Below are 27,826 nucleotides of genomic sequence, written 5' to 3' on the forward strand. Positions count from 1 at the left end.
GCCTTGGCTATACAACCTCTGCCCCCAAACTTCCCCTGCCCACTGCTATCTTAAAAAAAGTTAAACGGTCTTCAGTCCTCTAAGGAATCATTTAAAAAGTCTTGCAGGGACCTTGGAGAAACTTGGCATCTAGGAAAACTGCTTGAGAAAAGGGCTCAGAAGCCAAAGGAAAGGAACCAAATAGTACAGAGGCGTGAGGAGTTAGAGCGGGACCCAAAGGTTAGCTGGAGCCCGAAGTAGAGACACTGAACCCTTCTGGAAAAGGGCGTGTGGGTATGTAGCAGAGAGGAATCTGGGGAGGATTCTCAAGAAAGGTAGAGGGAACTTTGGATTGGAAGGCAGAGGGAGAGGGTTACAGAGAGGTAAAAAGATGTAAACAGTGCTAATCAGGGAGGAATTCAGCCTGGGGCAAAGTAAAACAGGGCTGGAGGGCTTGCTGGGAACTGTAAAATCGGGCAGGTCAGGCTAAAAGAGGTGGAAGAGTCCCCTGGGGGCTGGTCTGGGGGGAGATGGGCCAGGGATTGGGCCAATAATTCTCATTTCTCCACTGGTAGGAATGAATGGGCTGAGGGTCCGGCAGCAGAGAGCAAATGAACAAAGAACTTGAAAATCAGCTTCTGCTTCTCTACCTGTCCAGAAAGAGCCTTAGGTGAGGGCCAAGCTCTCAACTGGAATAGGCGGGGAGGTCACTCTCCTTCCTAAGAGAGCTATCAAAACACCTGAACTTGACTAGATAAACCATGAAAGAAGCTACTGTCAGAGGTTCTAACCGTGACAGGACAAAAACACCATTTCATCGACGTAAAAAACGAAGTTACCTCTACATGGAGTAAGCTCTAGCTCTCTTTCTAAACAAACCTTCAGACACATCCTAGCCACATTCTGTCCATGCTAGGAGTCGAGGTCGGTTTTCTAGGATAAACATGTCGCATGTTCCTGAAGCGACAGTTTTACCAGACTAAGGGAAAGGCATCTTAGAAATACGAGTTAGAAGAGGGAAAAACAGTGTAGATGGCAAACTCAAATACATTTTACAAAACAAAAGTTGGGGGTTGGCTCTTTCAGAGTATCTACTACAGCGGGGTATGTGTGCCACCGTGGACAGGTTTTACAATACCCGGGTGGAAACGGGTTTTGTGGCGAGGATGGAGTGGGGGATCTCGCAGGGGCCGCAGGCTCTGCGCAGGGAAAGGCAACGGAATCACGAGGGTCCGCTGCCTGGGCCGACCCGGAGAGGCGCTCGGCCTGGGCGCACCGCACTCGGAAGGGACTCCTCCAGGCTTCGCTCGCCCGAAGCCGGGGCGCTCTCCTCCCTCCGCCGCTCAGTGGGGCTAGAGCCGGGAAGTGTGGCAATCGGTCGGGCGGGGGGAACCGAGGGCCGCAGCAGGGCTGAAGTCGCCGACCGCAGTTGGGGGCAGGCGGGTGGGGCAGGCGCTCGGCCGCTGCTCGCCCGGAATCCCCGGGCATCTCGCGGGTCTGTCCCCGAGGGCCACGGAGAGCCCGAGTGCCCGCCGGGCCCGCACACAGCCTTCCCTCCTCGGGGGCTTCTCCCCGTGCAGAGATTACAGTGGGCGCGGCCGCGGGCCTGGCCCGCGAGGGCGCGGGTCCCAGGGCCGGGAAAGGGGCGGTGGCAGGGAGCGGGGGCTGGGCGAGGCCGCCGCGCGCACAGGCCTGGGCCCCGCTGCCCTCCCTCCTCTGCCGTGCCGTCGCTGGGCCGCAGGTCCACGCCCAGTCTCCCGGTTCCGGGGCCGCTCGCGGCCTTGCTCTCCCGGGCTGGGCTCGGACGCGGCTCGGCTGGGCTCGGCTGGCGGAGGAGGAAGGAGGGAGGGAGCGGGCGGGCGGAAGGGGGAGGAGAGGAGCGAGCCGAGCCAGTCCGGAGTGTGGGGGGGGGGCCGGAGCGCGGACGCCAGGAGAGACGGAGCAGCGGCTCCCGGCCGGGCCAGCTCCGCGACGCCGCTGCCGCCGAGTGAGTCGGGACCCCAGCTTGCGAGCCGCAGGCGCTGCGCGCCGGGGTGGGGCGGGGAGCGGCCGCGGAAAAGTTGGGAGAAGTGGGGGCCGCTCCGCCGCGGCTCCGCCGAGAGGGCCCCCGCTGCGGAGGGAGCGGGGGGCGACAAGGACAGAGGGCCCGGGGCGCGGGCTCTGGGCGGCCGGGCGGGGGACGGCAGCCGCGGGCTCGGGGGCCTGTGCCCGGCGCGCTCATGGCGGCGGGCCTGGGGGAGGGCGGGCCGGAGCGCCTCGCGGGAGCGGCCGGGCCCCCAGCGCCGCCCGAGGGCAGGCTGGCCGGGCGCCTCGGCGTGGTGGGGCGCGCCGCCCCGAGCCGGGAGAGGCAAGCCCTCCTGGCAACAGGTAGGGGCTGGGAGGGAGGGGCCCGAGGCTGCTCGCGGAGGGCCCGAGCCACAGGCGCCCCCTTTGTTGGGGAGAAGAGCTTGGTGACCATTTGCGCGAGAGCCCCAGCCTGGCAGTGGGCCCGCGGCGTCGCTCCTGGCCTGCACCGGTCCGGTGGCTGGAGTGGGAGGGCGGGGAGGGTCCTGCTGCTTTTTCTTCGCACCGGCCCCCAGTGCCCGTTGCAGGAGCGGGGTCAGAGCGTCCATGTGCTTAACGGGAAACAGGAAGGAGTGGCTCTGAGTGTGTGACCAGGCCCCCCAAGGCTAAGGCTCCTATACCGTTATGGGGTGTGTGTGACTGGGCTGGGGAGGGGGAAGCTGCTGGTGAAACTGGTTTTCGGGGCCACGGCTTGTTAATTACCGGCCTGGAGGCTCTCTGGCAAGTAGGTTAATTGCAGGTGTGTGGCGCTAATACTTGGCCTCAGCTTGGGGGTTTCTCTCTCTCCCCAAGCCAGGCTCCTGGCATCAAAACCTGGGCTTGATTCCCTGAGTTGCTAGACCCAGTACTCAGGGGGCTTTTGAGGATCCTGAGGAACGGAGTGAGCCCCTCTTCACAGAGAATCGAATCTGGGAAGGCCTCCAGCAGGCAATCACTCCCACATCTGTGTTGGAGGGGGTCGCTGTCCCGTACCAAAGTCCAGGTGGCCGGGGTGAAGGTGGGTGGCTGACTGCACTTGTGATGGAGCTCCTAGGGATAAGGACTTGTCTGCAGCCTTGTCCCTCTGGGCCTGGCCCGAATCATGAAGTGACCTGCACAGATTCTCTGTTCCAAAGAGAGAGAGTTCCTTGTCTCCCTTGGTACCCCACAGCCCAGTCCCTTCACTGGGGCCTCTGGCCAGCTTTCCCCCTGGAGGCCCGGCCTCCTCTCTCCCCTGTCACTGGCCAGGAGCCTGGCGCCCTGCGGGTCCTTTACTGTGCTCATTCAGCGCTGCCCCCCCTCCCCTGCCTCTTTAACCTGCCGGCCTCCCGCGGCCCCTGGAGGCTCTAGTCACATGCAGCATTTGGGTGTGTTGGGGCCTCTGGTGGGGTGGCCCAGACAAGCTAAATTTGGGGACCTACCCTGCCTTCTGGAGTGATGATACATCTCCTGTTGGCTTCATCCACGCTGCAGCCTTCTAGTTCCTGATGCCTGTTGCTAAAAGAAAGTTTTCAACAAGACTTACTCGGATCCTCCCACTTTTTTTGTAGTCCCTCAGGCTTCAGTGGTGGCGGGGAGCCTGTGGGACCCTGTGTTTGTCAGTCTCTCCTCATTTGCTGATCCTATTTTGCTCAATTATTTCTTCAAGCTCTGAGAGCCAGCGGGACTGTTTTCACATTGAGTCTGTGAGATCCCTGCCTCATGGACTCAAACCTCTGCCTTCTTAGCATTCTGGGTTTACAGGCCCCCATGGGGACCCTCTGCCCCCTTTACATCCATTTCTGAGGGTTTGGGAGGGGTCACTCAGAGATGGGGCAAAGGCTGGGGGCTGGGCAGAGCCCTCTTCAAGTTCCTGGTAATCCGATGCCCGTGAAATCCCTGCTCTGCTGGCCCCTCTCCTGCCTGTGCCTCAGAGAGTGGCGTCTGTGTCTCTGAGGCAGGTGTGTCTCTGTGAGAGAGACAGACAGACACACACACACACACTGTCGTTTCTTCATGTGTGCGGTGAGTAAATTCTGTGAGTGGGAGACTATCTGTAGGTGTGATTTCCCCATCAGAAAATCAAATATCTACCCTGAGGGCCAGCTGGCCAGAAAAGCAGGGTTTCTCCCTATACCGAGTTCACATCCCTGTCTTCTTGCACCAGTCTTTTGTTTATGGGATCCCGTGCTTGGCTTGGTGTGCTGGTGCCAAGAAGCCACCAGGGCTGCCTCGGAGCAGACCGGTTGGTTCTGAGCGGATGTGTAAGCAAGGCTGCTGGGAGCCCCTGTTGTCCTCCCCACCCTGCCCCCCATGTTGAGTCAGAAGCCCTGACCCTGCTGAATCTGGCGCCTCTCCCTGCTGGGCTAGGCTTTGGGGGTAGGGAGGGGGCAGGGATGGGGTAGCTTTACTCTGCTAATGGAAGTACTGGGCACCAAGGGAGGGCTGTGGTCACAGAAAGCCTGCTACCCAGGTGTGAGATAGCCCTCATTAATCTGCATTTCACCACGTTCTTTGGCTCTCCCTGCTTGGGATGGGAAGCGGATAGGTGTCGTCTTGGGGTTGAGATAATTGCACTATCCTGGTGCTTGCCCTTGACCACTCTCTGGCCCATGTTCTGCTAACTTCTCCAGCATCTCACCTTTGTAGGTAGAGACTGGCAGAAGACAATCCTGGGCCCCAGGAGTCAGGGAGAGGGGCCCCACTCACACCCTCTGGGACCCCAGCCAGCCCTCTGAATCTTTAATCCTCAAAATGTCCCTGACAGAGAAACTTCCTGCCAGTTTCCACTGACCAGGGTGGGGATGGGGCCTGATATCCAGGCCTGTCTGTACTTTTGGCTTTAGATCTCAGTGGAGGACAAGGTGGGCTCCAAGGGACATGGAAGTCAGGGCATGTGTCAGTCATTTCCCCCCACCTCCAGTCTAGCTAAGCTAAAAAGGTGGGAAGGAGGATCCAGAGGCGTGTTAGCACATCTAGCTCTTCTGCCTTTTCCTTCTCTACTCAATTTTCTCTGTGAAAAAAGTGTGTTGTGCACATGGTTGTGTGGGGGAAGTTCCACTGTGGAGAATTATGTTTAATTTTGTTCAGTTCCAAAGGCTTCCATCTCTTTAACTAATTAAATATTTATTCTGGCTAAGGTAGAGGGGAAAGGGGCAGTGCCCTCGGGAGCTGAGGCCCGGAGAGTGTGTATGTGTGTGTATGAGTGTGTATGAGTGTTCCTGGGCGAAGGTGGAGCTGAAGCTCCTTGATTGTCGGTGCTGACCTCTGACTTCATCTGTGAGCAGTGACCAGGAGTGGGGACAAGAGGGTAAAGTCCTCGAGCTGGAATACTGACCCGTGACAGGCCGAGAGGGATTTCTGAGAGGGATTTCGCAAGTGCTTGTGTGGTGGGTGTGGGCGGAGCCGTGGGAAGAGCAGGCGGAGCGCCAGCCCCGCTCAGCTGAGATCTGATCAGCCTTCAGCCAGGGGCACCGTGGTCTGCAGTGCACGGTGGAGAACAGTCTCCCCACTCTCTTCCCGCCGGGTGGGAGGAGACCACCTTCCTTCTGCGTCAGCTTTTAGTTCTAAGTCAGCCTGAATACCAGCACCGCACCACCCCCACCCCCCCGCCCCTGCCCTCCTGAGAGGATGAGGGCTGGGGGCCCAGAAACTTCTGCCCTTGTCGTCCCGCTGGTCTTCACTGCCAAGTCCCAGGACTGCCAGGCATTCTGTTGGTACTGGCATCACTGACTCCGTGGGACCATCTTGCTGCTGTACTCTCAGCTCCCAGCAGCTGCTGTCGCCCCTCAGGAGCCAAAGACAATGGCTCTAGAGGATACCTCTCAGGAGGTCTGTACCCTCCCTCATTCTGGTATCCAAGTGACCAGTGGTTGGTCACTACCTCTCTGTGGAAGGAAAGGGGGAGGTGGGGTGGGGGGGGTGGGGAAGCAACAGCTTTTCCCTGAGCTGAGAGTCTTTGTGATGGGTGTTCCCCTGCAGACTAGTTACTATTTTGTGGATGAGCCTTAAGAAATAGCTCCTAGTTCCACCAGATGTCTCGGTCTTCTGTCTCCATTGTCTGGCCCCCAATCCCTAATTCTTTGCAGCCTTGCCTTCACTTTGTTTCTGAAAAGACGCTTCAGATAGTTCTTCTGCCTTATGTGCAGGGATTGGATGGCTCGGCATGGGGTGTTAATCTCCTGTGGAATAGTTTGATGTTTACTGATTGTCCTGGAGCTCAGCATCCTTTAGGGACATAATTTTGCTTTACTCTGGCCTCTTAATTTTCCCTAGGGACCTGCTGTGCAGATGGGTTGTAGGGAAGGAGGAGGTAGGGTTTGCCTAAGCCCTGCAATCTGTTTCTGGGCTGCCTTGGCACAGAAGCTTCCAGCTGTGGGTTGGCTTGAGGGACGGAGGGGCTAGCTGGAGAGTGGGGGTTGGGGGAGGAGAAGGTGCCTCCCACTTTACTCAGATTGTTGGTTATAACTTCTAGGGCCAGATCCTGCCTGTCCTCCATGCCAGGGTAAAGCAAAATGACGGGGAGACCCCAAGGTTCTTAGTTCTAGAGAACTGGGACTCCTGGGGGTCGTGAGCATCATCTTCAGTTGTGGTAAATGGTGAATGTTAGAACTGGAAAGCCACCATGTTACAGACAAGAAAACTGGTTTGTCCAAGGCCATGTGCCCAGGACCAGACTCTAGGGCATGAGTCTCTGTCCCCTGCTTCTTTGTTATACCATGGAAACTTTCATCTTTCTCTTCCCCCATGGCTGCCCCCTGTGATGCCCTCTGCCTCCCCGCCCCCTCCCACTCAGGATGCTCCAGACCTTGTATGACTACTTCTGGTGGGAACGGCTGTGGCTGCCTGTGAACTTAACTTGGGCTGATCTAGAAGACCGGGATGGACGTGTCTACGCCAAAGCCTCAGACCTCTACATCACACTACCCCTGGCCTTGCTCTTCCTCATCGTTCGATACTTCTTTGAGCTGTGAGCATACCAACCTTCCCCCATGCCTTCCCTGGCTGCCAGCCACAGTTTCTTGCACTTGAGTTTGTCTCTTGCTGTTTAATTGGTCCTGGACCCTGCTCTTCTGGCCACCCAGATCCCTGCCTCCTATGTGCCGCCCCCACTGAACGCAGCATTGTCTTCCTGAGGGCTTAGCACCCCCAGGCCCTTTCCTTCAATGGTCATTTGTTCTCCCTCTTCACCCCGCCTGGTCACTAGTGAACACAGGCAGCTTTGTCAGCTTTGGGCAGCCCAAGGAGGCCACCAAGGGGGTTGCCGGGAAACTGAGGCCCAGGATAAAGTTGCCTGAGCTTGCAGTCCTTTCCCCAGCCAGCTAGGGGCTACCAAGAGACAGGTGCTTTAAAGAGACAGACCCTTCTCACTCCTATCCCTTCCTCAGTTATGTGGCTACACCACTGGCCGCCCTTCTGAATGTAAAGGAGAAAACTCGGCTGCGGGCACCACCCAACCCTACCTTGGAGCATTTCTACCTGACCAGTGGCAAGCAGCCCAAACAGGTGTGTGCTGCAGGCCCTGCTCTGGGATCACTGAGTGCGCCCTGGGGAGGGCGCAGGTTGCGAGGCCAGCCCTGGTGGGTGGAGAGGAGAGGGCAGTGGTGCTGACCTAGGCTCTTGCTGGGAGGTGGTGGCGGGAGGACGGGGGCGCTGAACGTAATGGGCTTCTTCACCACACCCAGGCAGAGGTAGAGCTCTTGTCGCGGCAGAGTGGGCTCTCTGGCCGCCAGGTGGAGCGCTGGTTCCGCCGCCGCCGCAACCAGGACCGGCCCAGTCTCCTCAAGAAGTTCCGAGAAGCCAGGTAGGGTAGGTTGGGGCCAGAGAAGCTGGGTGGCAGAGGAAGGTCTGATGTCTTGCTGGGAGGGGTGGGCCATGGCTGTATGCAGGGAGAGGTTGTGCCTAGGTGAGGAGGTGAACTGGTTATTAATGATATATATATATATATATTTTTTTTAGGTTTTATTTATTTGACAGAGAGAGAGAGTGAGAGCAGGAACACAAGCAGCGGGAGTGGGAGAGGGAGAAGCAGGCTTCCCGCGGGGCAGGGAGCCCGATGTGGGACTCGATCCCAGGACCCTGGGATCATGACCTGAGCTGAAGGCAGACGCTTAACGACTGAGCCACCCAGGCGTCCCGATTAATGATATTTTTTTTTTGGACAGAGAGAGAGTTAGTGAGAGCAGGAACACAAGTAGGGGGAGTGGGAGAGGGAGAAGCAGGCTTCCCGCTGAGCAGGGAACCCGATGCGGGGCTCGATCCCAGGACCCTGGCATCATGACCTGAGCTGAAGGCAGACGCTTAATGACCGAGCCACCCAGGTGCCCCTGCCAATCAATGATATATATATATATTTTTTAAGATTTTATTTATTTGAGAGAGAGAGAGAGAAACAGCATGAGAGGGGAGAAGGTCAGAGGGAGAAGCAGACTCGCTGCTGAGCAGGGAGCCCGATGTGGGACTCGATCCCGGGACTCCGGGATCATGACCTGAGCCGAAGGCAGTTGCTTAACCAACTGAGCCACCCAGGCGCCCAATCGATCAATGATATTCTTGAGAGGGAAGATATCTGGGGGCACTTGGCAGTGGTTGGAGGGCTGTGCCCCTCTCCCAGCCATCCTCCTTGCCCTTTCTGCTTCCTCTTCCAGCTGGAGATTCACCTTTTACCTGATCGCTTTCATTGCTGGCATGGCCGTCATTGTGGACGTGAGCGGGGGTTCCTGGGAGGTGGGAGTAGGTTCTCTGTCAAGGTGGTGTGAGGCCACAGAACGTGGGTCCCTCTTCTCTTAACCTCTCACCGTCTCTCTGCAGAAACCCTGGTTCTATGACATGAAGAAGGTTTGGGAGGGATATCCCATACAGGTATGAGATGGGGTCCTGACTCCTTCTCTGGGGTGATTAAGAGGCTCAAGGTAGGGCAGGACTAGGACACGTACACCCTTATGAAGAGATGGTCTCTGGAACATGTGGCAGAAGGCACTGGAGTCACGGTGCTAAACAACCCCGGGGTAGAAGGGCTGGGTTGGACAGTGAGAGCCTTGGGTCCTATTGTTTGGGGTACCTTACCTTTCCCTTTCTCTCCTTTCTCGCACCCAGAGCACCATCCCTTCCCAGTATTGGTACTACATGATTGAACTTTCTTTCTACTGGTCCCTGCTCTTCAGCATTGCCTCTGATGTCAAGCGAAAGGTGGGTCAGGGAGCTGTGCCATTAAGCCTAGAAGCCAAAACAAAGCCCCGGACGGAGAGCCTTCCCCTTTGATTTCTGAGTATTTGGATGGAGCTGTGGGTTAAGGGGAACTAAGTGGAAGGGGGAGGAAGTAGGATTACAGTGGGGGTGGGGAACAGGAAGTCCCCTGGAGCCTGCATCTTTTCTGCAGGATTTCAAGGAACAGATCATCCATCACGTGGCTACCATCATCCTCATCAGCTTCTCCTGGTTTGCCAATTACATCCGAGCAGGGACGCTGATCATGGCTCTGCATGACTCTTCCGACTACCTGCTAGAGGTCAGGCTTCCTGGGCATTTCTTCAAACCTAGAGACTCCGGTGCAGGTTCTTCTGTCCCTATCCCTCTTCTGGGGGTGGTGGTGGGGGGGGTTGACATTCCTGGGAGCAAGGAGGTGGGGGCACAGAGCCAGTGTATATATGAATGTATATGGGAGAGTCAGGAGCCCGTGATGATGGACGGGGGCTATCTGTGCAGTCAGCCAAGATGTTTAACTATGCGGGATGGAAAAACACCTGCAACAACATCTTCATCGTCTTCGCCATTGTCTTCATCATCACCCGACTGGTCATCCTGCCCTTCTGGTGAGTAGGCCAGACTATACTCCTGTCCTCAAGTAAGCAGGAGTCTTGACCTCCCCGCCTCATTTATCTGTCCTTATCCCGACTGCCTCCTTCATGTGTTTACAATCCCGTCTCTCCTTTCCCATTGCAGGATCTTGCACTGCACTGTGGTCTACCCATTGGAGCTCTACCCTGCCTTCTTCGGCTACTACTTCTTTAATTCCATGATGGGAGTGCTACAGCTGCTGCATATCTTTTGGGCCTACCTCATTCTGCGCATGGCCCACAAGTTCATAACTGGAAAGGTGAATGATCTGTAGGCCCTACTACCTTCAACTCCAGAAACAGCCCAAACTCCCCCGCCGCCCCACATCGGCAAGCGTCCTAAGACACTACTGTGGTGCCCTGGGTGCAGCAGGACAAGCCTGCTGAGAGAGGCATTCCTTAAGCATTTGAGGACAGCATGTAACCCTTCTTTTCCGTTTCCACAGCTGGTAGAAGATGAACGCAGCGACCGGGAAGAAACAGAGAGCTCAGAGGGGGAGGAGGCTGTAGCTGGGGGAGGAGCAAAGAGCCGACCCCTAGCCAACGGCCACCCTGTCCTCAGTAACAACCATCGTAAGAATGACTGAACCGTTGTCCCTGCTGCCCCTCAGATTAATGCATAAAGCCAAGGAACTAGGCTGTCCTCTCCAGAGGACCGCTTTAAGCCCTGGGGAGAAAGCAGAAAGCAAGGAGAGAGTTCCTCTGTGTCCCAACCCCCTGCTTCTTTGTCACCCAGTTGCCTTTAACCAAACTAACCAGCCTATCCCCGGGTAGCGGGGAGGTTGGTATATCCTTTGTCAGAGGGGGGGATGGACTTATTTTCCTCTCTGTTTTCTAGGTTGTCCTTTCTATTGCTTTTGAGGCCCTGCCTCAGCTCTGGGGGCGGCAATTACAACTCACATTCCTTATTCTTCAGAATTTGGCCCTAGCTGTTTGCCTCAGACTCCCTGACCTCCAGAGCCAGGGTCGTGCCTTACTGTCCCATCTGTGGGCCTCATTCTGCCAAAGATGGACCAAGGCTCACCTTTCTAGGCTCCCTAACTTGGGCCAGAAACCAAAACTGAGCTTTAACTTTTTCCCTCCTGAGACACAAATGAATTGAGTGTAGGAGGGTACATAAGACCCTTACCCTACCTCTGCCAAAAAGTGTGTGTGTTGGGGGCCCATACTGGGACTGCTTGGATGGCCTGCGTGTTATTTCTCTGCCAGCCCTCTGTCATCACAGGTCTAAGGTCTTACTGCCTCCTTCCTCTGGCCTCATCCCCTAGGCTAGCTGGTTTGGAATAGAATGGCAATTAGTTCTTATTTTTATTTATTAAACATTCGGTGTTTTGGTTTTAAAGCCAGAATTACAGCTAGCACCTGGCATTTCAGCAGAGGGACCACTTCAGACCAAAATGTACTGTTAATGGTTTTTTTTTTTTAATTAAAATATATTAAAGATTAAGTAAAACATGGTAATAAGTGTCTGAGACTAGTAGGAACTGAGAAGGGAGATCAACTAAATAAACTAAGGTAGTCTTCCTCATGGTTATGTAACGTTTCCTTTTTAAAATTTCACATGGCAAATAAGAAAAAGCAAAGGTAGAGAAGGTATGAGATTAATGACAGCTGTCCCTTGGGAAGGACTGGGGGCAGAAATAGCTCTGTCACCAAAAGACCCAGAACTGGGAGAATGGGGGCTGAGGAAGATAAATCAAATCACAATCTTCGTTTTAACATCTTGTTAAAAGACATTCAAGAAACCATACAAATCAAGGATAGTAAATACACAGCCCTCATTCCAGGAATGAAGTCTGTCAGAAGCATGAACACTTGAACAAACAGAGGGTGGGAGGGAGGAGTAACAGGAGGACTGAGGGAGATCAGGCCCAGGTCGGCGTGGCGACCTCCCCCCACCCCCCGCGCTTCAGGAGGTGGAGGAGGGACCTTGCCTGCTAGCACCACATTGGAAGGGATCTCCTGATCCAGAGCTCCCACTTCTATCTACCAGGAGCTGGGGGAAGAGCTAGACGGGAGACGTGGGGGTCAGAGTTGAACAGTCAGGAAGACCCAGTTCCTGAGGAAAGGACGGTTCGGGAAGGGTTTGGAAAGTTCCGAAGAAGGCTGTCCACTAAAGAAGACGCCCTCTGCATTCGATGGCCCCGCAGCAGCAGAGCAGCTCCTTGCCTTCCACACTGCCCACCTCGTAGTTGTAGTCCCACGTGAGCTCTGTGCCAGCCCGGATCCTCCTGGGCAGGAAGACAGGGGAGGGGGCGGTGAAGGCAGCACGTCACCACGTGCGAGCGGAGCTGGAGCACGAGGTGGGGGGCTGCCCCTACTCAACCCTGGGCTGCGGCTCTTACCCAACCAGCCCCCTCCCTGACCCCTTCTTACTTGCTGGCAAAGAAGGCCACCCAGGGGAAGCGAAGATCGTGAGTGTCCACGAAGACATTCTGGACAAACAAGTTGGGGCTGCAGCTATGCTGTGGGTTTAAGGACAGGACCCATAAGAACTGAGAAAACAACCCAGCTTTGTGGGGTGAATGTGAGTTGGACAAAAAAAATGATGCCATTTGATCCTCCCCATCATAGCAGAGAAGTTCTGAAAGAAAGCTACCTCTTTAAGATCCTAGAGATCAAGAATTTCTAACAAGTAAAGGTAGGTTTATATAGTTGTGTTAAAAAGAACTAGAAATTTGAGGACAGTGGGATAATCCAGCATCTAGAGGGAAGGGAGAGGGATCTCACATTGAGGTAGCGGCCCAGGTTGCCTTCGAGCTTGGCATCAATGATATAGCAAGACTCTTCCCCATCATAGAACTGGCGTGTGTTCTTACGAACAGGTGCACTCTCCCCCTTTTCCACGGATGCCATGTTGGTTGATTTAATGGCAATCCCATGGGTTGATTTAAGAGCAAAGCCTCGGGTTGATTTTACTGCCACCTGGCGTTTTGTTGGACCTGGACAGGAAGGAGAACAGAGAACAGGGTTAGGCCCCATCCCACCTCACGACTGGACCTTCTACCCCCATTTTCATCCCACTCCTTGCACTGTAGGAATACTGATGAGCTGTGACCCTGAAAGCAAAGATCCTAATTGGCAGTTTTTTCAAGCAGGATTAGAGCTGCTGGGTAAAGGAGCTGAGGGAAGAGAGTAGGGAAGTGAAAAGGAGAGAGGAAGGGGATGTGTTAAACAACATTAACAGTTGAGCTGGGAATCAGAGAATCCTCCCAGACATGCGTCAACTCTTAAGATCTGCATGTTTTCCCACTCCTTTAGCTTCCTTAGAAAAGCCCCTATCCCAGCTTTCCTGCCATCCCTGCCTACTACCCCCAACATTCTTCCAGACTACCAGACATGTTCTTCTTGTCCTCAAAGTCATCTGCCTCAGAGCCAGAGGAGATGGTCTGGATATCATCGCTATCCACTGCTGTGGCTGAAGTCTGACCAGTGGTGGGCTTCCGGCTGGTCGCACTTTCCCCCTCGCTTTCTGTGCTGCTGGACAATGTTAGGACGTCCTGGGAAACAGAAGGGTGAGAAGAAAGAAGAGTAAATGGAGAGGACCCATTCAAGTACGTGCTCTTTCTACAGTTAAGCAGGAAGAAGCTAAGACTACAGCAAGAGAAAGATTAGATGCTGGCTGAAGGAAACGGAGGCAGGAAGCCACGGCCAAAGCAACAAGGGATATACTGGGAATTATCATTAAGGCCCCGATGAGAGGTGAGGTACAGCTTGAGGAAGAATGTCACTTACATCAGCACTGGACTGAGCAGAGGCCATGAGTCGTCGGCTCTGATGCATACTAGTCTTACTAGGTGGGCGGCGAAGTCCTTCGAGCTTCATGGGAGAAGGATTGTAACCGTAATTTCGAGCGCTTTCACTAACTCTACCGGGAGGGGAAGGAATGAGAAGGGGGGTCAGATGATGAGTTTCTTTTACAGGCTTGAAACAAGGCAAATCTGGAAACAGGTCAGAAACAGAGGCTCTTACATTGACATCTTGTTTCGATCATCAGGGTCCTGGAAAAGAGAGCAAGTGAAAGGTTAAAATGTTTTCAATGGTCCTGAGTAACAAATCCAACAATTAGACTTGATCTCAAATGACCTCCAAAGACCTCAGCTAGTGAGAAGCTTATCTAGAGACTGCTTTGCAGCTTGACAGAACACTCATGTTCTCATGAGGACACCACCTGAGAGGGGGTTTCCAGCCTTTCCAATGACAGGCATAAGATGCTCAAGGCAAACACTGTGGGCAGAATCTTACAAGGACGAGACACAGTTTACCACCCATAATGTGCTAAGTTTCAACATCAATAAAAATACATCTAGAATCAATTGGTTTTTTTCTTTAAAGATTTATTTGAGAGAGAGAGACTGAAAGAGAGAGTGTAAGCAGGGGGAGGGGGCAGAGGGAGAGAATCTCAAGTAGACTTGAGCCCAATGCTGGGCTCCATCTCATGACCCTGACATCATGACCTGAGCCGAAATCAAGAGCTGGATGCCTAACTGACTGAGCCACCCCAGGCGCCCCTCAATTCTTGGTTTTTAAGTATAACAAAAGACAGCAATGCTGTAGATAACTTGAAATAACACTTAACTTAAAAAAAAAAACACCTACTTATAAATCCTTTACTTTGGGATGAACCAGACAGTTCTTCCCTAGGTTGATTTTAAGATAATTTGGTCCTTTAAGCACCGGAAATGTGCTGGGTGGAGGGGGGAGTTAATCTGGTTTGCCACAAATATCCATCCAGTACCTAATCTACATGTTGAAGAGTGAGAGTAAGTCACATTAAGTCACTACACCAAAGTTACACAAAAGCTACCACTCTCAAGAGTTTCCTGCCACCACTTACCTCTTTCTTGGCCTGCTTGATGTCTCCCTCATCCTTGAAGCCCAGCCCTGAGGTGGAGGCCTTCTCAGCCTCCCCTCTGCCTCCCCCAGGCCGGCCTTCCCCACCTTCGCTAGTCTTGAAGGAGGACCGGCTGTCAGAGTCAGCAAAGCCACCCTCGCTGACACTGTTGTAGCTCAACCACGAGGCCACCTTGTTCTTGGGTGTCTCTTCAGAGGAAGGCGGATTGCAGCCACCGACAGGGATCGCTGGAGGGACAGGAATATGAGGGGGGCCGAGGTCTGGGGGGCGGGAGTCCTTGGAAGCTGTCTCAGACAGTCCGTTCTCCTTCTGGCCCCGGGTCTGCCGCCGGGTAGCATAGCTACGCCACACAGAACTGGTGCTGAAGTCCTCATCTTTGCAGAAGTTATCATCGGAGCTGTCATCATTGGACTCTTCGGGATCCTCTGTACCGCTGTTGCCATCTTCCTGGTCTTTCAAGTCTACCCCGCTGCTGTCCGAGGAACAGGGGGCATCACTCTCATAGCCTTCCTTGAAGTTCTCCACGCTCTCGATATGGTCCAGATTGGCAAAGTACTCATCACCCATCTCCAGGCCCTCCTTGTCCGCAAAGTCATCTGTCAGGATCTTGCCTGGGAGTGAAGAGAATTAAAGGCCTTCTGTGGTTATGAGGATCTTTTAGAAAGTATAGGGGTCCTTCCAGCAATACCGAGCCCACCAGCACACAGTCAAAACACCTCCATTATGGGCTCTCCCTTGTCTCCTCGGTGTCTTAACTATGAGAAGACAGGCAGCTTTCCTCTAGTTTTAAATCTTGCCCTTTCTGCCATCCCATTTTCCTCTTGGCTTACCAAAAGGGTGTCCGCAGCTATGCTAAAAGCCTGTGGGTGGAGAGACGTGGGAGAAAACAACACACTGGGCTCTGCTCCCATGTCCCTTGTCTGAAAAATCCTCACGTCCACTTTCATCCCTTTTCCTTCTTGTCCTTATAAAGCTCTTTGTCCCTTCCTGGTCCACCCGGACAGGCACATCATCACTTGTCCTGTTCTTTACAGAAGAAAATCCTGGCCTCCTCTTACTCCCAAGTTTTATTCTTCTGTTCAGCTCCTCTCTGATTCAATTCCCCACCGTGTCCTAACCCCAGCAACTCTTTTGTTTCATCACCAACCTGCATAAATACAGACAAAGGAGCCTTTGGCAATGTCATCCAAGCAGCGGATACCCCAGCCCTTGTTCTGCGTCTTGAATAGCTGTAGCCGAACCTGGAGTCCATGCTGCACCAACCGGTTTGTGCACATGTTTGGGTCACACTTGCAGCGCTTGTTACACTCGTAAACTCTGGGACGAGTGACAATAAACTCAATCATAACATGATCACCAGAGCATCCGTTCAGTCCATAGAACTGTTACAATTCTTAAGGTTTCATCATTTAGTAGGTAGTGATCTAAGTGAGTGAATTTAGGAACTATGCTCTTTGATTCATTTGGGAATAGAGCCCAAGGAAATAATTCAGAAGAGGGAAAAGTGATTTATACAGGTAATTTATAGCACTAGTTAGTAACAATGAATACCAGAATACCTAACACCTGGAGAAAAGGAAGCAAACTGATGTGAATACAGATTAAGAGCCGTTAAAATAGCAGACTACATCAATTTATAGAAAGAGATATGTAAAAATAAAGTATGTGAGAAAAGCAAAAACCAATTTAATAGATAGTGAAAGAGCCTAAAGGGGTGCCTGGGTGGCTCAGTTGTTGAGCGCCTGCCTTCGGCTCAGGTCATGATCCCAGGGTCTTGGATCGAGGCCCGAGTCGGGCTCCCTGCTCGGTGGGGGGCTTGCTTCTCTCTCTCCCACTCCCCCTGCTTGGGTTCCCTCTCTCACTGTATCTCTGTCAAATAAATAAATAAAATCTTAAAAAAAAAGAGACTAAAGAGGAGGAATTGGTACAAAAGTCTGGGTATAGCTGACTTTCATCCTGTGAACATTTACTAACTACCAAAAGCTGTTCTACGTAAAACACTGGGAACTCAATAATGGAAAAAGTCATAATCTTTCCTCTCAGGGAGCTCATATTCTATCAAGTTTAAGGCACTGCACAGGTTATTTAAAAAACTATCAAAATTAGAGAGATCTAGCTAATAGTTATACTGAGAAAAGTTATCTTTTCAGGCATCAATGTTTCTGCTCCATCTACTATTGGAAAGATGACACCAGTACGATTTGAGAGTTGATGACATTAGTCCTATCCTTTTAGACAAAGTTGGTAAAAGCAGCTTCTATTCACTGAACATATAAACATATACTTTGTGTTTGGCATTGTGCTAATAGGCTTTATATACATTCTCTATTCTATCCTCGGAGCAGCCCTATAAGGATGTTTTTTTAACCTTAAAATCTTGGGAAGTGGGGTGCCCGGCTGGCTCAGTAGGTAGAGCATGTGACTCAATTGCAGAGGTCATGAATTTGAGCCCTGCATTGACTGTAGAGATTACCCAAAAATAAAATAATGAAAGCATAACATACACAGAGGGAAGTACACATACATGTCTATGGCTCAATGAATTTTCACAAACTGAACACACCATGTAACTAGCACCATATCAAGAAATAACTTCATTAGGTCCCTTAAAACCTCAGTAGGGATGGGGGTGTTTGTGTTCAATTCTTCCATTTACAGCTAATAAAACAAGATCAGCTTAGAATGGATGAAGTCAGAATTTGAACTTAGGTCTATTCACCACCCTATGAAACTTCCAGAGAAGCTATACTGTATCATTCAGTCATTCAACAACATCTGTTTGAGTGGTTACATGTACCAGGCACTGGGTCAGTTAGCTGCCGGTGATACACCATGCTGAGCAAGACAGACAGGTTCCCATCCCCATGGAGCTTATATGCTAATGAAAAAGAACAAAAGCAAGTCAACACATAAATGAAAGTTGCCCCAGATGCTATAAAAAACACAAACAGGGTGCTAAATGAGAGCACGAAGGGAGTAAAAATGACCTAGTTTTAGGGTGGCCAGGAAAGGTCTCTCTGAGGAGGTGAGATTAAAGCTGAGAGCTCAAGGTTAAAGAAGATACCATGCAAAGAACAGTGGACGGATGCCAAGCAGAGGGCACAGCATGTACAAAGGCCCCTGAGGTAGGCTGGCAAATACTGGGCAAACTGGATTCAGTAACTGAAGAATATCAATGTGCCTAGAACAGTTTTGGAGGGAGAGAGATAGGAAGGGGCCAGATAGTACAGTGTCTTGTGACCTAAGATTAAGAGTTAGAATGAAATCCAAAGTGCAGTGGGAAGCTATTAAAGTTTTAGGCAGGGAAATGACATAGTATTTGTGGTCATTTGAAAATATTTCTATGAAACATTTCAAACACGGAAAAAGAACACTCATCTACTGCCCAGCATTAGCAAATCTAAACATTGTTACAAGACTCAAGTTTTATTATAATTAAAACATAAATGATACAGGGATGCAGCTAAAGTTATTAACTGTCTTTTCCTTTGCTTAGTTTTCAATTTGCATTCAGCACAAATTCATCTCCTGACTTACCTGGTAGCCTCCATTTCTTGTGAAGATCCTCAGACATACCAGGTTTTCTACCAAGCCCATTCTCCCAGAGCTTCTCTTGCAGCCGGATGCATGCTGCTCTCACGCTGGCTGTCCTGGCCGGTGCACAGCTGTCAGCCTGGAAGCCCCCTTCACCCCACCATCTGTGGGTGCCCCCTCAATCCTCTTTTGAGTTGGAGCCGCTATTTCCTGGGTCAGTATGCTTTCCCGTCTCTTGACTTTTCCCCTTATTCTGGCAAACAATTCCAGTTAACTTTCTTTCTTCCTTCTCTTTTTTAAAAAAATTTTACTTATTTATTAGAGGGAGAAAAAGCACAAGCAGGGGGAGCGGCAGGGAGAGGGAGAAGCAGGCCTCCCGCTGAGCAGGGAGCCCGATGTGGGGCCTGATCCCAGGACCCTGGGATCACGAACTGAGCCGAAGGCAGATGCTTAACTGACCGAGCCACCCAGGCGCCCCTCCAGTTAACTTTCTGGGAAAAGGACTAATTGACAATTTTGAGGTATTTCATGTCTAAAAAATGTCTTTAGTTTAACAAACTCATAGCCTGGGGCTTAGAACTCTAGGTTACAAATAATTTCCCCTTAGAATTCTGAATGGAGTCCTTAATTTCCATCTAGCTTCCAATGTTATTTTGAGAATGCTGAAGATAGACTCTGACTCTTTATTTTTATGGTCTATTTCTCTTCTCCAGAAGCTTTTAGGATTTTTTTTTTTTTTTTTGTCTTCAGTGTTCTGTGGACACAATGATTGCATTTTATTATCACGTTTTTTAGTGGGGATCTATTTTCATCCATTATGCTGGGACATGACTGGCATTCTCCATTTGGAAACAGACCCTTCAATTACGGGAAAATTTCTGAATTATTTCACTGATGTTTTTCTCCTCTCTTCTGTTCTCTCTGCTACTTATGTATCTTGAGCACCAGGTTTGTTAGTTTCCATGTTCATATATAACCATTTACCAAGTTTTATATCCCCTTCTTTCATTGTCTGCCTCTTTCCCTGCCCTTCTCAATCTTATAAGCTGGCTTCACCTCCTCTGCTCAGTCTCTAGTTGGAGAGCCCAGGGCTTACTCCTGGGCCCCCTTATCGTTTATCAATATTCTCTCTAGGTGAACTCATCCAGGCTTTAACTATCACCTCTCCCCTCTGTGTTCAGGATTCCTAATTCTTTATGTCCAGCCCTTATACTTCTCCCAGAAATCTTATTGCCTTCTTGATATTTCTCCTTGGAGTGCCTAGGAGGCACCTCAAACATAACATGGCCAGAGCAGAAGCTGAATTTCTCCCAGACCCGCCACTCCTCTACTCTTCTAACTCAGTAAAAAGCACCAACACCCACTTTGTTGCTGAAGTATAAAGTTTGGAGGACTTGTCCTCGATTCTGCCACTTCCCTCCCACCCCAGTCAATCTATCAAGTTCTGTAGCTCTACCTCCAAATGAATCCCAACTCGACCCTCTTTCAGCTCTACTCACTGTGTGCACTCTCGTCCAAGCCCCAGCAATCACCGTCTCTCACCTATATTCCCGTAATTAATCTCCTAAGTGGATTTCTCAGTTTTACTTTTGTTGCCCTAAGACCTAGTCTCCACAAAGAAGCCACGGTAACCTTCAAAAAGCAGATGGCATCATTTGCCTGCTTAAAAATTTTTTTTTTTAAAGATTTTATTTATTTATTTGACAGAGAAAGAGAGAGAGCACAAGCAGGGGGAGTGGTAGGCAGAGGGAGAAACAGGCTCCCCACAGAGCAGCGGGAGCCCTATGCAGGCGGGACTCGATCCCAGGACTCTGGGATCACGACCTGAGCCGAAGGCAGTCGCTTAACCAACTGAGCCACCCAGGCGCCCCTGCTTAAAATTTTCTAACAGTTTCCTATCACACCCTGATTTAGTTCTAATTTTTATTCTCATTTACAAAGTCCTACATAATCAGGTCCCTGCATATTTCTCTCTGAACACATCTCCCTTGCTAGCGTAACTGCAGTCTGTTAGGATATACATACAACTATGAAATTAAGAACATCTTTAACTGCAATTGCTAGACCCTATTCAATCATTAGAAGTCTTCATTTAAATGAAAGCCCAAGGAAGAAACAGGTGCTGGAAATTGAGTAAATAAGATTTTTTTTTTAAAGATTTTATTTATTTGAGAGAGAGAGAGAGAGAGCGAGCATGAGATGGGGGAGGGTCAGAGGGAGAAGCAGGCTCCCTGCTGAGCAGGGAGCCCGATGTGGGGCTCGATCCCAGGACCCTGGGATCATGACCTGAGCCGAAGGCAGTCGCTTAACCGACTGAGCCACCCAGGTGCCCCAGTAAATAAGATTTAATTGATAAAAAAAACCTGGTTTCAGTTACTCTATTTTTGGTTCTGATTTTTAGAACTCCATCTCCGAGGTACTTTGCTTTCCCCTACTCACCCTGTGGGCAGACACTCTTCTAGTCTCTTGTACTGGTAGCCAGAGTTAGGGTTGATCTGGCCGCCGGGGGTACAGGCTGTGGCCTGGATAGTTAACTGATGACAGGCACATTTGGACCTGAAAAAGACAGAAGGGTATGATGGCTAGAGCTGTGAGACTTTCTTTAGAGGCAGGAAGTACTACAAAAGGATAGGGAGAAGGTAGTGAAATTTTTTTCTGTCATACACGTAAATCAGAAGGGAAAAGACAGTAAGAACATGACAGAGTGGGAGTAAGATAGAATGAAACCGAGTGGCAACCCAAAGCACGATGGAGGGGCACGAAGGAAAAGGGGGAGGATCAGAGAAAAGAAACAAACCCAGGACACGAGTAGCCGGGGGCATGCAGTGGGGGCTGGGTCAGACCCGAGCCTCTCTCACAGCTTTCATGGAGGCCGTATGGCAGGGACTCCAGCCGAGGGGGGACGTAAATAGGAAACAAAGGAGATATGAGGCAAAACAAAGACAAGACAAGGATAAGGAAGTTGGAGGCAGGGCCAGCAATTACCCTACTAACTCACTTGTCACGGCACCCATCCTTGCAGTCACAACCGACCAGAAATTCTGGGCCTGTGTTAATGAAAACACCCTTGCCTGGGATTCGCTCCTTACTGTAGGCCACCTGGGGTGGAGGGGTTGTGTCAATCTCATTGACACAGGATAAGGGAACATCCTCCTTCCCGTAAGTGATGTCCAAAATGTAGTAAAAAGGTTTATAGGGCTGAAACTTTCGGTCCACAAGAACATATGGATCCAAACAGAACATCTCCAGGAAGAGGAAGTCACAACCAGTCTCAAAAAGATAGCGTTCAATCTCCTGCATTGTCCGAAGACAGAGGCCACAGGGCGTCTTATAGATAACATGAAAGCCCATCTTGCGGTTAACTCGGCGGCGGGCTGTCATCCGCCGGAAGTCATAGAGTAGTGGGACCAGCAGAGGATTCTTGCCCCGGTACTGAGCACTTCTCATCGGTCTGACTCGGGACAGACAGGTGTAGCTGCACACATGAGGTAAGTAGAAGAGCTTCTCCATGGGGGCGCGGTAGGAGGGCTCTGCCGGGGCCCTCTCCAGCATGCCGTGGAAGGCGGGGGGCGCTGCAGGTGCTGAGGGTGCCGCTGGGGCAGAGGCTGTGGAGCCTAAAGGTGATCTGCAAGAGACATGCAAAAGATCAGGCAAGAGGACAACAGGACCTCCCTGCTGCAGAAGGACCCTTGCAGCTGGCTAACCCATGGATCTTTCTAACAGCTGTGCCCGGGCAGCTACAGATGACACAGAGAAGTCACGTTTCCCCTCGCCTGGACAATGAAAGGCTCTGGTCACTCTTCACTGACTGAAAATATCTCTACCTCAACAGCATAACTTTTCCTAACTTTTTTTTTGCCTGTGAATTATATACAGTCCAATTTTCTACTTTTATGTGTCCTACAGACGTCTTTACTCACTCCTGTGATTCAAGGAAAGGAGCAGTAGTAATCCCTTTCTATTGTCCCAATCATGACACCGTGTTCAATGACAAGTTTTACCAAATAACTTCTAGTGAGTCCATAGTTCTAGGCACCTAATTTCTAATTCAATTATTTTTACACCCCGTTTGTTGGAAACCTGCCAAGTTAAAGCTTTCTTTTCGGGGCACCTGGGTGGCTTGGTTGGGTAAATGTCCAACTCTATTTCAGCTCTGGTCATGTCTCAGGATCCTGAGGTTGAGCCCTGCGTCAGGCTCCTCGCTCGGTGCGGAGTCGGCTTGAGATTCTCTCTGCCCCTCCCCACACTTATATGGGTTCTCTCTCTCTCTCTCTCAAATAAATAAATACATACATCTTTAAAAAAAAGAAAGCTTTCAAGTCCAAACCATAAATAAACAAATCTTTAAAACAAACAAACAAACAAAAAGCTTTCAAGTCCAAACCCCTCACCATCAGAACCCTAACTAAGCACCTTGGAACCAAGGAACATCCCCCATACAGTGACCATTTAGTCCACGCTGCCACCTCCCCACAGAGAGTCTGGGAGTTTCTCACCTGTATGTCTGGTTGCTTCCAGGTTTCCCAGCAGGGACATTTTCGCTGAGTGCAGGAGATGTAGGGGAGGAATGACCAGAGCCCACAGAACCTGGCCGGAAGGATGTGCTCTTTTTGGCTACCTGCTTCCGAGACTGGGCAAGCTGACTTTCCAAGCTGCTAAAAGATTAGACATCATACAGTAAAGAATACAGAAATGCAATGTGAAGGAAACTAGTAAATAAAAAAGAGTATCACTCACTCATTGTCACCTGCCTGTGGGGACAGAGGGGGAGCAGGGGGGGCAGGTGGGGCAGGGGGAGCTGGGGAGACAGGAGGGGCTGTAGGCTGCGGGGGCTCCATTGGCTTGAACTGGGTCCCAGTACTGGTCAGATCCTGGGTGTATTGGACCACAGGGCCTTTGCTCCTTACAGCACCTAGAGGAAAAAGGAAATTGACCACTGAAGATGACAGCTGTGTCAAGTATATTCATGCCCATATCTGATCTCAATTTACATAATGTAAACAAGCAGCAATGGAAACATTTTGAGTAAGTGTTAAGACTGTCGGTTCTCATTATTTACACCAACGGGTGAAATACTGGCACAGGCTGGCTTTGACTCAGTAAGGTTTTATCTTCCTGCCTCAAACACAGTTTACGTTAGTAATTAGGTTATTCTTTGGTGAAAAATTTTAATACGTTCTTTGATCAAGTAACGTTATCAGGAAAAATCAACCAAAAAGTATGCCAGGAACATATAAAAACAAAAGCAGTTTGGGCTTTAAAAAAATGACCATGGATCACATACAAAGCAGATAATCCTCATGTGGATAACAGAGGTAACTACTACCACATTGGCCCCTAACAGTTGTTTCAGATTTTTACGGGGTCGTCTAGAATGAATCAGAGCCACTGCATGTGGAGGCAGCACCACAAATCCATCGGTACTACTGGAAACAACTCAGGGCACGTCCTGTTTCCAATGAGTCAGTAGTGTCATCTGGTAAACAAAGGATAGCTATTGTATATACTCTCCTTTGCGGCTTTGTCCATTTCTTTCCTCTCCTTTGGTGTCCTTCAGGACATACCCATATTTGGACGTGTCCTCAGCTGTCCCCCTTGCTTCTTCTCCAATGCAGAGGCTGAGGATGTCTTCATGCTGAACATGGGCTCTAGCCGTGTAGAGCCTCGATAGATCCATTCACATCTTTTGTCATCCTAGGGGATTGGGAGGAAGGAAGGTTGGAAGGAGATGAATTAAAGGCTAGAATCTATCCTGCCATCTGTGGAGAATATGCCTCCAGGTGCCTCCTTGAACGAAGTCTCCCTGATGAATCCCAAATTCCCTATCTATTCAATAAACTTATGTTCCAGGCTCCATGACAGCCATGAGGAAAATGAGAAAAGAAAACCATATGCTCCTTATTTAAGAAATTACAGGACAATTTTTTTTTTTTAAGATTTTATTTATTTATCTGACAGAGAGAGCCACAGCGAGAGAGGGAACACGAGCAGGGGGAGTGGGAGAGGGAGAAGCAGGCTTCCCGCCGAGCAGGGAGCCCGACACGGGGCTCGATCCCAGGACCCCGGGACCACGACCTGAGCCGAAGGCAGATGCTTAACGACCGAGCCACGCAGGCACCCCAAGAGACAAATGTTTATGTTTAGTATAAGTGGTGTGACATGGACCATAACGCCTTAGGAACAAAGGGCTGAGGACAGCTCAAAGGACTGTAACTCTAAGGAAGGCAGGAGAGGGGAGAAGAGGACAGGCACAGACGAGCCAAGAGTTAAACTGGGCCTTGAAAGGTCATCAAGGGGTGCCCAGCTGGCTGTCGGTTAACCATCTGCTTTTGGCTCAGGTCATGATCCTGGAGTCCCAGGATCGAGCCCTGCATCGGGCTCTCTGCTCAGTGGGGAGTCTGCTTCTCCCTCTACCCCTCTCCCACTCCTGCTCGCTCTCTCTCTCACTTACTCTCTCAAATAAACAAATAAAATCTTAAAAAAAAAAAAAGATCATCAAGACCTCTAATTCTCTGATGCCTCCTTTTTGTCTCACTATGCTAACCAAAACCCTGACCTTGGACAAATGGAACTGCCTTCTCTGTGCCTACATGCAAGTACTCTGAGAGAGAGAAAAACCAACCAACATGCAATTAGCTCATAATTAAATTCAGGGAATTTATTTTACTTTTTAAAAATTATTATTTTTTTTAATTTATTTGTTTACCCTTTTTTTTTTTTAAAGATTTGAGAGAGAGTGAGTGAGCATACATGCGCATGAGCGGGGGGTGGGAGGAGGAGAGGCAGAGGGAGAGGAAGCAGTAGACTCCCTGCTGAGCAGGGCCTCAATCCCAGGACCCCAAGATCATGACCTGAGCAGAACGCAAACACTTAACCAACTGAGCCACCCAGGTGCCCCAGGCAACTTATTTTCAATAACCATCAGAGAGAAACAAAAAGACCAAGTAAAATTTGACCCAAAACAGTGAGAACAGACAGGATAAGAAAGAGGAAAATTACGGAGGACTACAAAATCATCCTCATTACTGCCTCTTACGCTCCCCCATCCCACCCTGACCCTTGCCTCCAAAACTCTGGGGAAGAACAGTACCAGGAAGAGGATCCTGACTAGGCTGCCATCCACCTCCTCGACCCGGGACTTCCACCACGTGCCTTCCCACTCAGTCTTGATAAGCTGGCCACTCTTGAGCAGCACCATGGGGCGGTTGGGGTAAGCCGTGATATACTCTTCTATGAAGTCCCGGCAGGAGATGTCTTCTATGTCCTCCCAAGTCTTTTTCACTGTCCCAAGGAAGAAAGAGGGCTGAGAGAGGGTAAGTGGCGCAGGTCTTTTTCTCTCTCTCTTTTTTAAGTAATCTCTATGCCCAACGTGGGGCTTGAACTCATGACCCCAAGATCAAGAGTTGCATGCTCTACCAACTTTGCCAGCCAGGTGCCCCAGGGCATGTCTTGATAGGAAAAAATAAATGGTTGGCAAGGAGTCGTTGGGCATTTTTCAAGTTGGGAGGAAGAGAAAAAATAAATGAAGACAACATAACCTCAAAAACAAAACCAAGACTACCTAAAAATATGGAACCTATTGTGTAAATGCACATACAGATCAAGTAAATACTAACTAAGCAACATGCAAATATAGGTGAATCACTTATTTCATAAAGATAGATGTTTTGTTTAGGAAAATTCAAGTGAAAATTCTTGCTAATTTGATGTAAGTCTAGAGATAAATAAAAAATATCAGATGGCATCGTGAAATTGATAAAAAAAAATTTTGTCCTTCCTTCTCATTCTGTATCAGGCTACTTCTAAGGGACCCTGAATGTATTTACTGCCATGTCATGTGGAGAAGGAGCAGTGTTAGTTAACTCTTTTGTAATTAAAAAGAACTGCTTTGTAGGAGTCTGTTCCCAAGCCATAGACCCAAGTATAGAAGACACCCTGAAGCCTCCATCTAATTCAGCTTTTGCAGAGAGCACTACGCAGACTACAGATTTTTATAAACGTTAGATGAAGGATAAGACTAGGAAAGAAGTAACATCTTCTTAAGCCTAAATCACTCAGAAATGAAATCAAAACACAGTGAGAATACAAAACAATATGAGAATCCACCCAAGGTCAGTCATAATCTCCTAGTGTCCCACTCTTTGACTACAAAGATCCAGCACTAGAGATGAGCAAGTAGAACTGGATCTCCCAAAAGACATTACTCAAACTTATGCTCTTCGAGATGGAAGCACCACAAACATCAGGGCCTTCCTTCCTTCCTCCTTCCCTCCCTCCCTTTCTTTTCTTTTAATATCAGGGCTTTTCAACTGATTATCTTAAGAAGAAATACAAGGTAGAAGAGGGAAGGGATAAAACTCAGAAAGGAAGAAGGGACACTCACGTGGCCGGCAAATGGGATATAGTTCAGACTGTGTGACGTAGGAAGCATAGCCATCATCAAAGAAAATGAGAAACCTGTAAGGACAGAGTGATGGCAGAAAGATCAGGGGTTACAATATTTAACATGACCTACAGAAATTATCATAGCTTCCACTCTTGATCACAAATAGGACACAATCCGGGGAAAATGTTCCAGTCTACTACTTCCTTCCTATTATCCTTCCGTCTAAGAGTTAGGAATTCTCCTTCAATCTAACGAACTTACCTCTACTTTTCCAAAAGCTATTTATTCTTGTCTATCAGACTCCTATCTTGCTAAAACCATAGTTTCCCCTTCCTTCCTATTCCCCTAACCATTAAACAATCTTGACAACTTTCCTCCTAGTTTTCCTCCAAGTTTTCCCTTTGAGAAAAAAAAAAAAGGAAAAAAAGAGGAAGAAATCACCCACACGATCCCTGTCACACAAAAAAAGAGCAAGGGTTTCTCTGGTCACTGGGGACTAAACACAAAAGCTAACCATGAGATCTGGACTACGGTTTGAATAGGGCAGGTGCTTTGCTATTGGCCTCCACTCTCTTTACAATCCTCTGTCCAGGTACCTGAGCTTGTTTTTGACGTTCGGTGTCTCAGCTACAATGCCAGCATAGAGCCAGACCTGATTCCCGTCCTTGTACTTGGCCACCACCCGACTGCCCACAAACAGCTTGTCAGCAGGAGGGTGATAATCATAGGCAATATGGTTCCCCGACAGTAGACTCTTTCCTTTGTTGTCGAATTTCACCTTGTACTTCTTTCCTGGTCCTGAGTAAAAGGAAAAGATGGACAAAAATTTTTAAAAACCACCAGTTTCTGTGCAAATCCTGACTGCTACATGAGAGACAAAAGGCAAGGCTGTGGAGAAAAGAAATGATCGGCAACGGAGACCTGCAGGTTGCCTTTCATTAGCTCTTCTTCTAGCTTGAACATACCAACCGTCTGGATGGCAATAAGGGTGCCTTTGTGCCATGTCTTAGTTCTCTTCTTGCCCAGGATGCGCATGCTGACTATCAGGTCACCATCTTTGCTCAGTTCTCCAGACATCTGACTCAAGGTTCCTACAAAAGAAAGCAAAGTTGTCGTAAAGAGATATGGCATAGATTGGGGGGAGTGAATGGGAAAGTAAAGAGGGTATAATATAGTAACTGGGGGAAAAGGGGTAATCATTGATCCTTAGTCACT

At 50.0% G+C, this 27,826-nt stretch overlaps 2 protein-coding genes across 7 annotated transcripts in view; one reads left to right on the plus strand and one right to left on the minus strand.

The window, feature by feature from the left end:
- Positions 1-1,860: 1,860 nt before the first annotated feature.
- CERS2 (ceramide synthase 2) lies at positions 1,861-11,364 on the plus strand. 2 transcript variants are annotated; one of them, XM_028088345.2, is made up of 11 exons: positions 1,861-1,966; positions 6,797-6,970; positions 7,389-7,506; positions 7,686-7,804; positions 8,649-8,706; positions 8,812-8,862; positions 9,097-9,189; positions 9,380-9,508; positions 9,706-9,812; positions 9,943-10,096; positions 10,283-11,364. In XM_028088345.2, the coding sequence occupies exons 2-11, from the start codon at positions 6,798-6,800 to the stop codon at positions 10,421-10,423; spliced, it is 1,143 nt and encodes a 380-aa protein (XP_027944146.1). In that variant the 5' UTR covers positions 1,861-1,966; position 6,797; the 3' UTR covers positions 10,424-11,364. The 2 variants fall into 2 exon arrangements, with proteins under 2 accessions (XP_027944146.1, XP_027944147.1); XM_028088346.2 differs by lacking the exon at positions 1,861-1,966 and adding an exon at positions 5,619-5,832.
- Positions 11,365-11,545: 181 nt separating this feature from the next.
- Positions 11,546-27,826, minus strand: part of SETDB1 (SET domain bifurcated histone lysine methyltransferase 1) — a 32,697-nt gene continuing 16,416 nt past the window's right edge. For 4 of the 5 annotated variants that reach the window (XM_028088341.2, XM_028088339.2, XM_028088342.2 and 1 more), the window contains 17 exons: positions 27,577-27,702; positions 27,208-27,409; positions 26,609-26,682; positions 25,316-25,506; positions 23,790-23,919; positions 22,963-23,137; positions 22,722-22,880; positions 21,224-21,850; positions 20,665-20,781; positions 15,839-16,008; positions 14,674-15,302; positions 13,809-13,837; positions 13,572-13,704; positions 13,171-13,336; positions 12,567-12,778; positions 12,213-12,301; positions 11,546-12,067 (listed from right to left, as the gene is read on the minus strand). In XM_028088341.2, coding sequence (XP_027944142.1) covers positions 11,950-12,067; positions 12,213-12,301; positions 12,567-12,778; positions 13,171-13,336; positions 13,572-13,704; positions 13,809-13,837; positions 14,674-15,302; positions 15,839-16,008; positions 20,665-20,781; positions 21,224-21,850; positions 22,722-22,880; positions 22,963-23,137; positions 23,790-23,919; positions 25,316-25,506; positions 26,609-26,682; positions 27,208-27,409; positions 27,577-27,702 — 3,347 coding nt within the window. In that variant the 3' untranslated portion in view covers positions 11,546-11,949. The remainder of the gene's footprint in view (positions 12,068-12,212; positions 12,302-12,566; positions 12,779-13,170; positions 13,337-13,571; positions 13,705-13,808; positions 13,838-14,673; positions 15,303-15,838; positions 16,009-20,664; positions 20,782-21,223; positions 21,851-22,721; positions 22,881-22,962; positions 23,138-23,789; positions 23,920-25,315; positions 25,507-26,608; positions 26,683-27,207; positions 27,410-27,576; positions 27,703-27,826) is intronic. The other variant, XM_028088343.2, reaches the window with a different exon arrangement.

This window comes from Eumetopias jubatus, unplaced genomic scaffold, assembly GCF_037043125.1.
Source record: "Eumetopias jubatus isolate StellerSeaLion01/CBP00866 unplaced genomic scaffold, mEumJub1_p1.0 scaffold_4, whole genome shotgun sequence".
In the NCBI taxonomy this organism is placed as follows: Eukaryota; Metazoa; Chordata; class Mammalia; order Carnivora; family Otariidae; genus Eumetopias; species Eumetopias jubatus.

Coding starts and splice junctions, on each gene's coding strand:
- CERS2 (XM_028088345.2), top strand. CDS start 6,798: ATGCTCCAGACCTTGTATGACTACTTCTGGTGGGAACGGCTGTGGCTG. Junction 6,971..7,388: donor GTTCGATACTTCTTTGAGCT/GTGAGCATACCA, acceptor TCCCTTCCTCAG/TTATGTGGCTACACCACTGG. Junction 8,863..9,096: donor GGGAGGGATATCCCATACAG/GTATGAGATGGG, acceptor TCTCGCACCCAG/AGCACCATCCCTTCCCAGTA.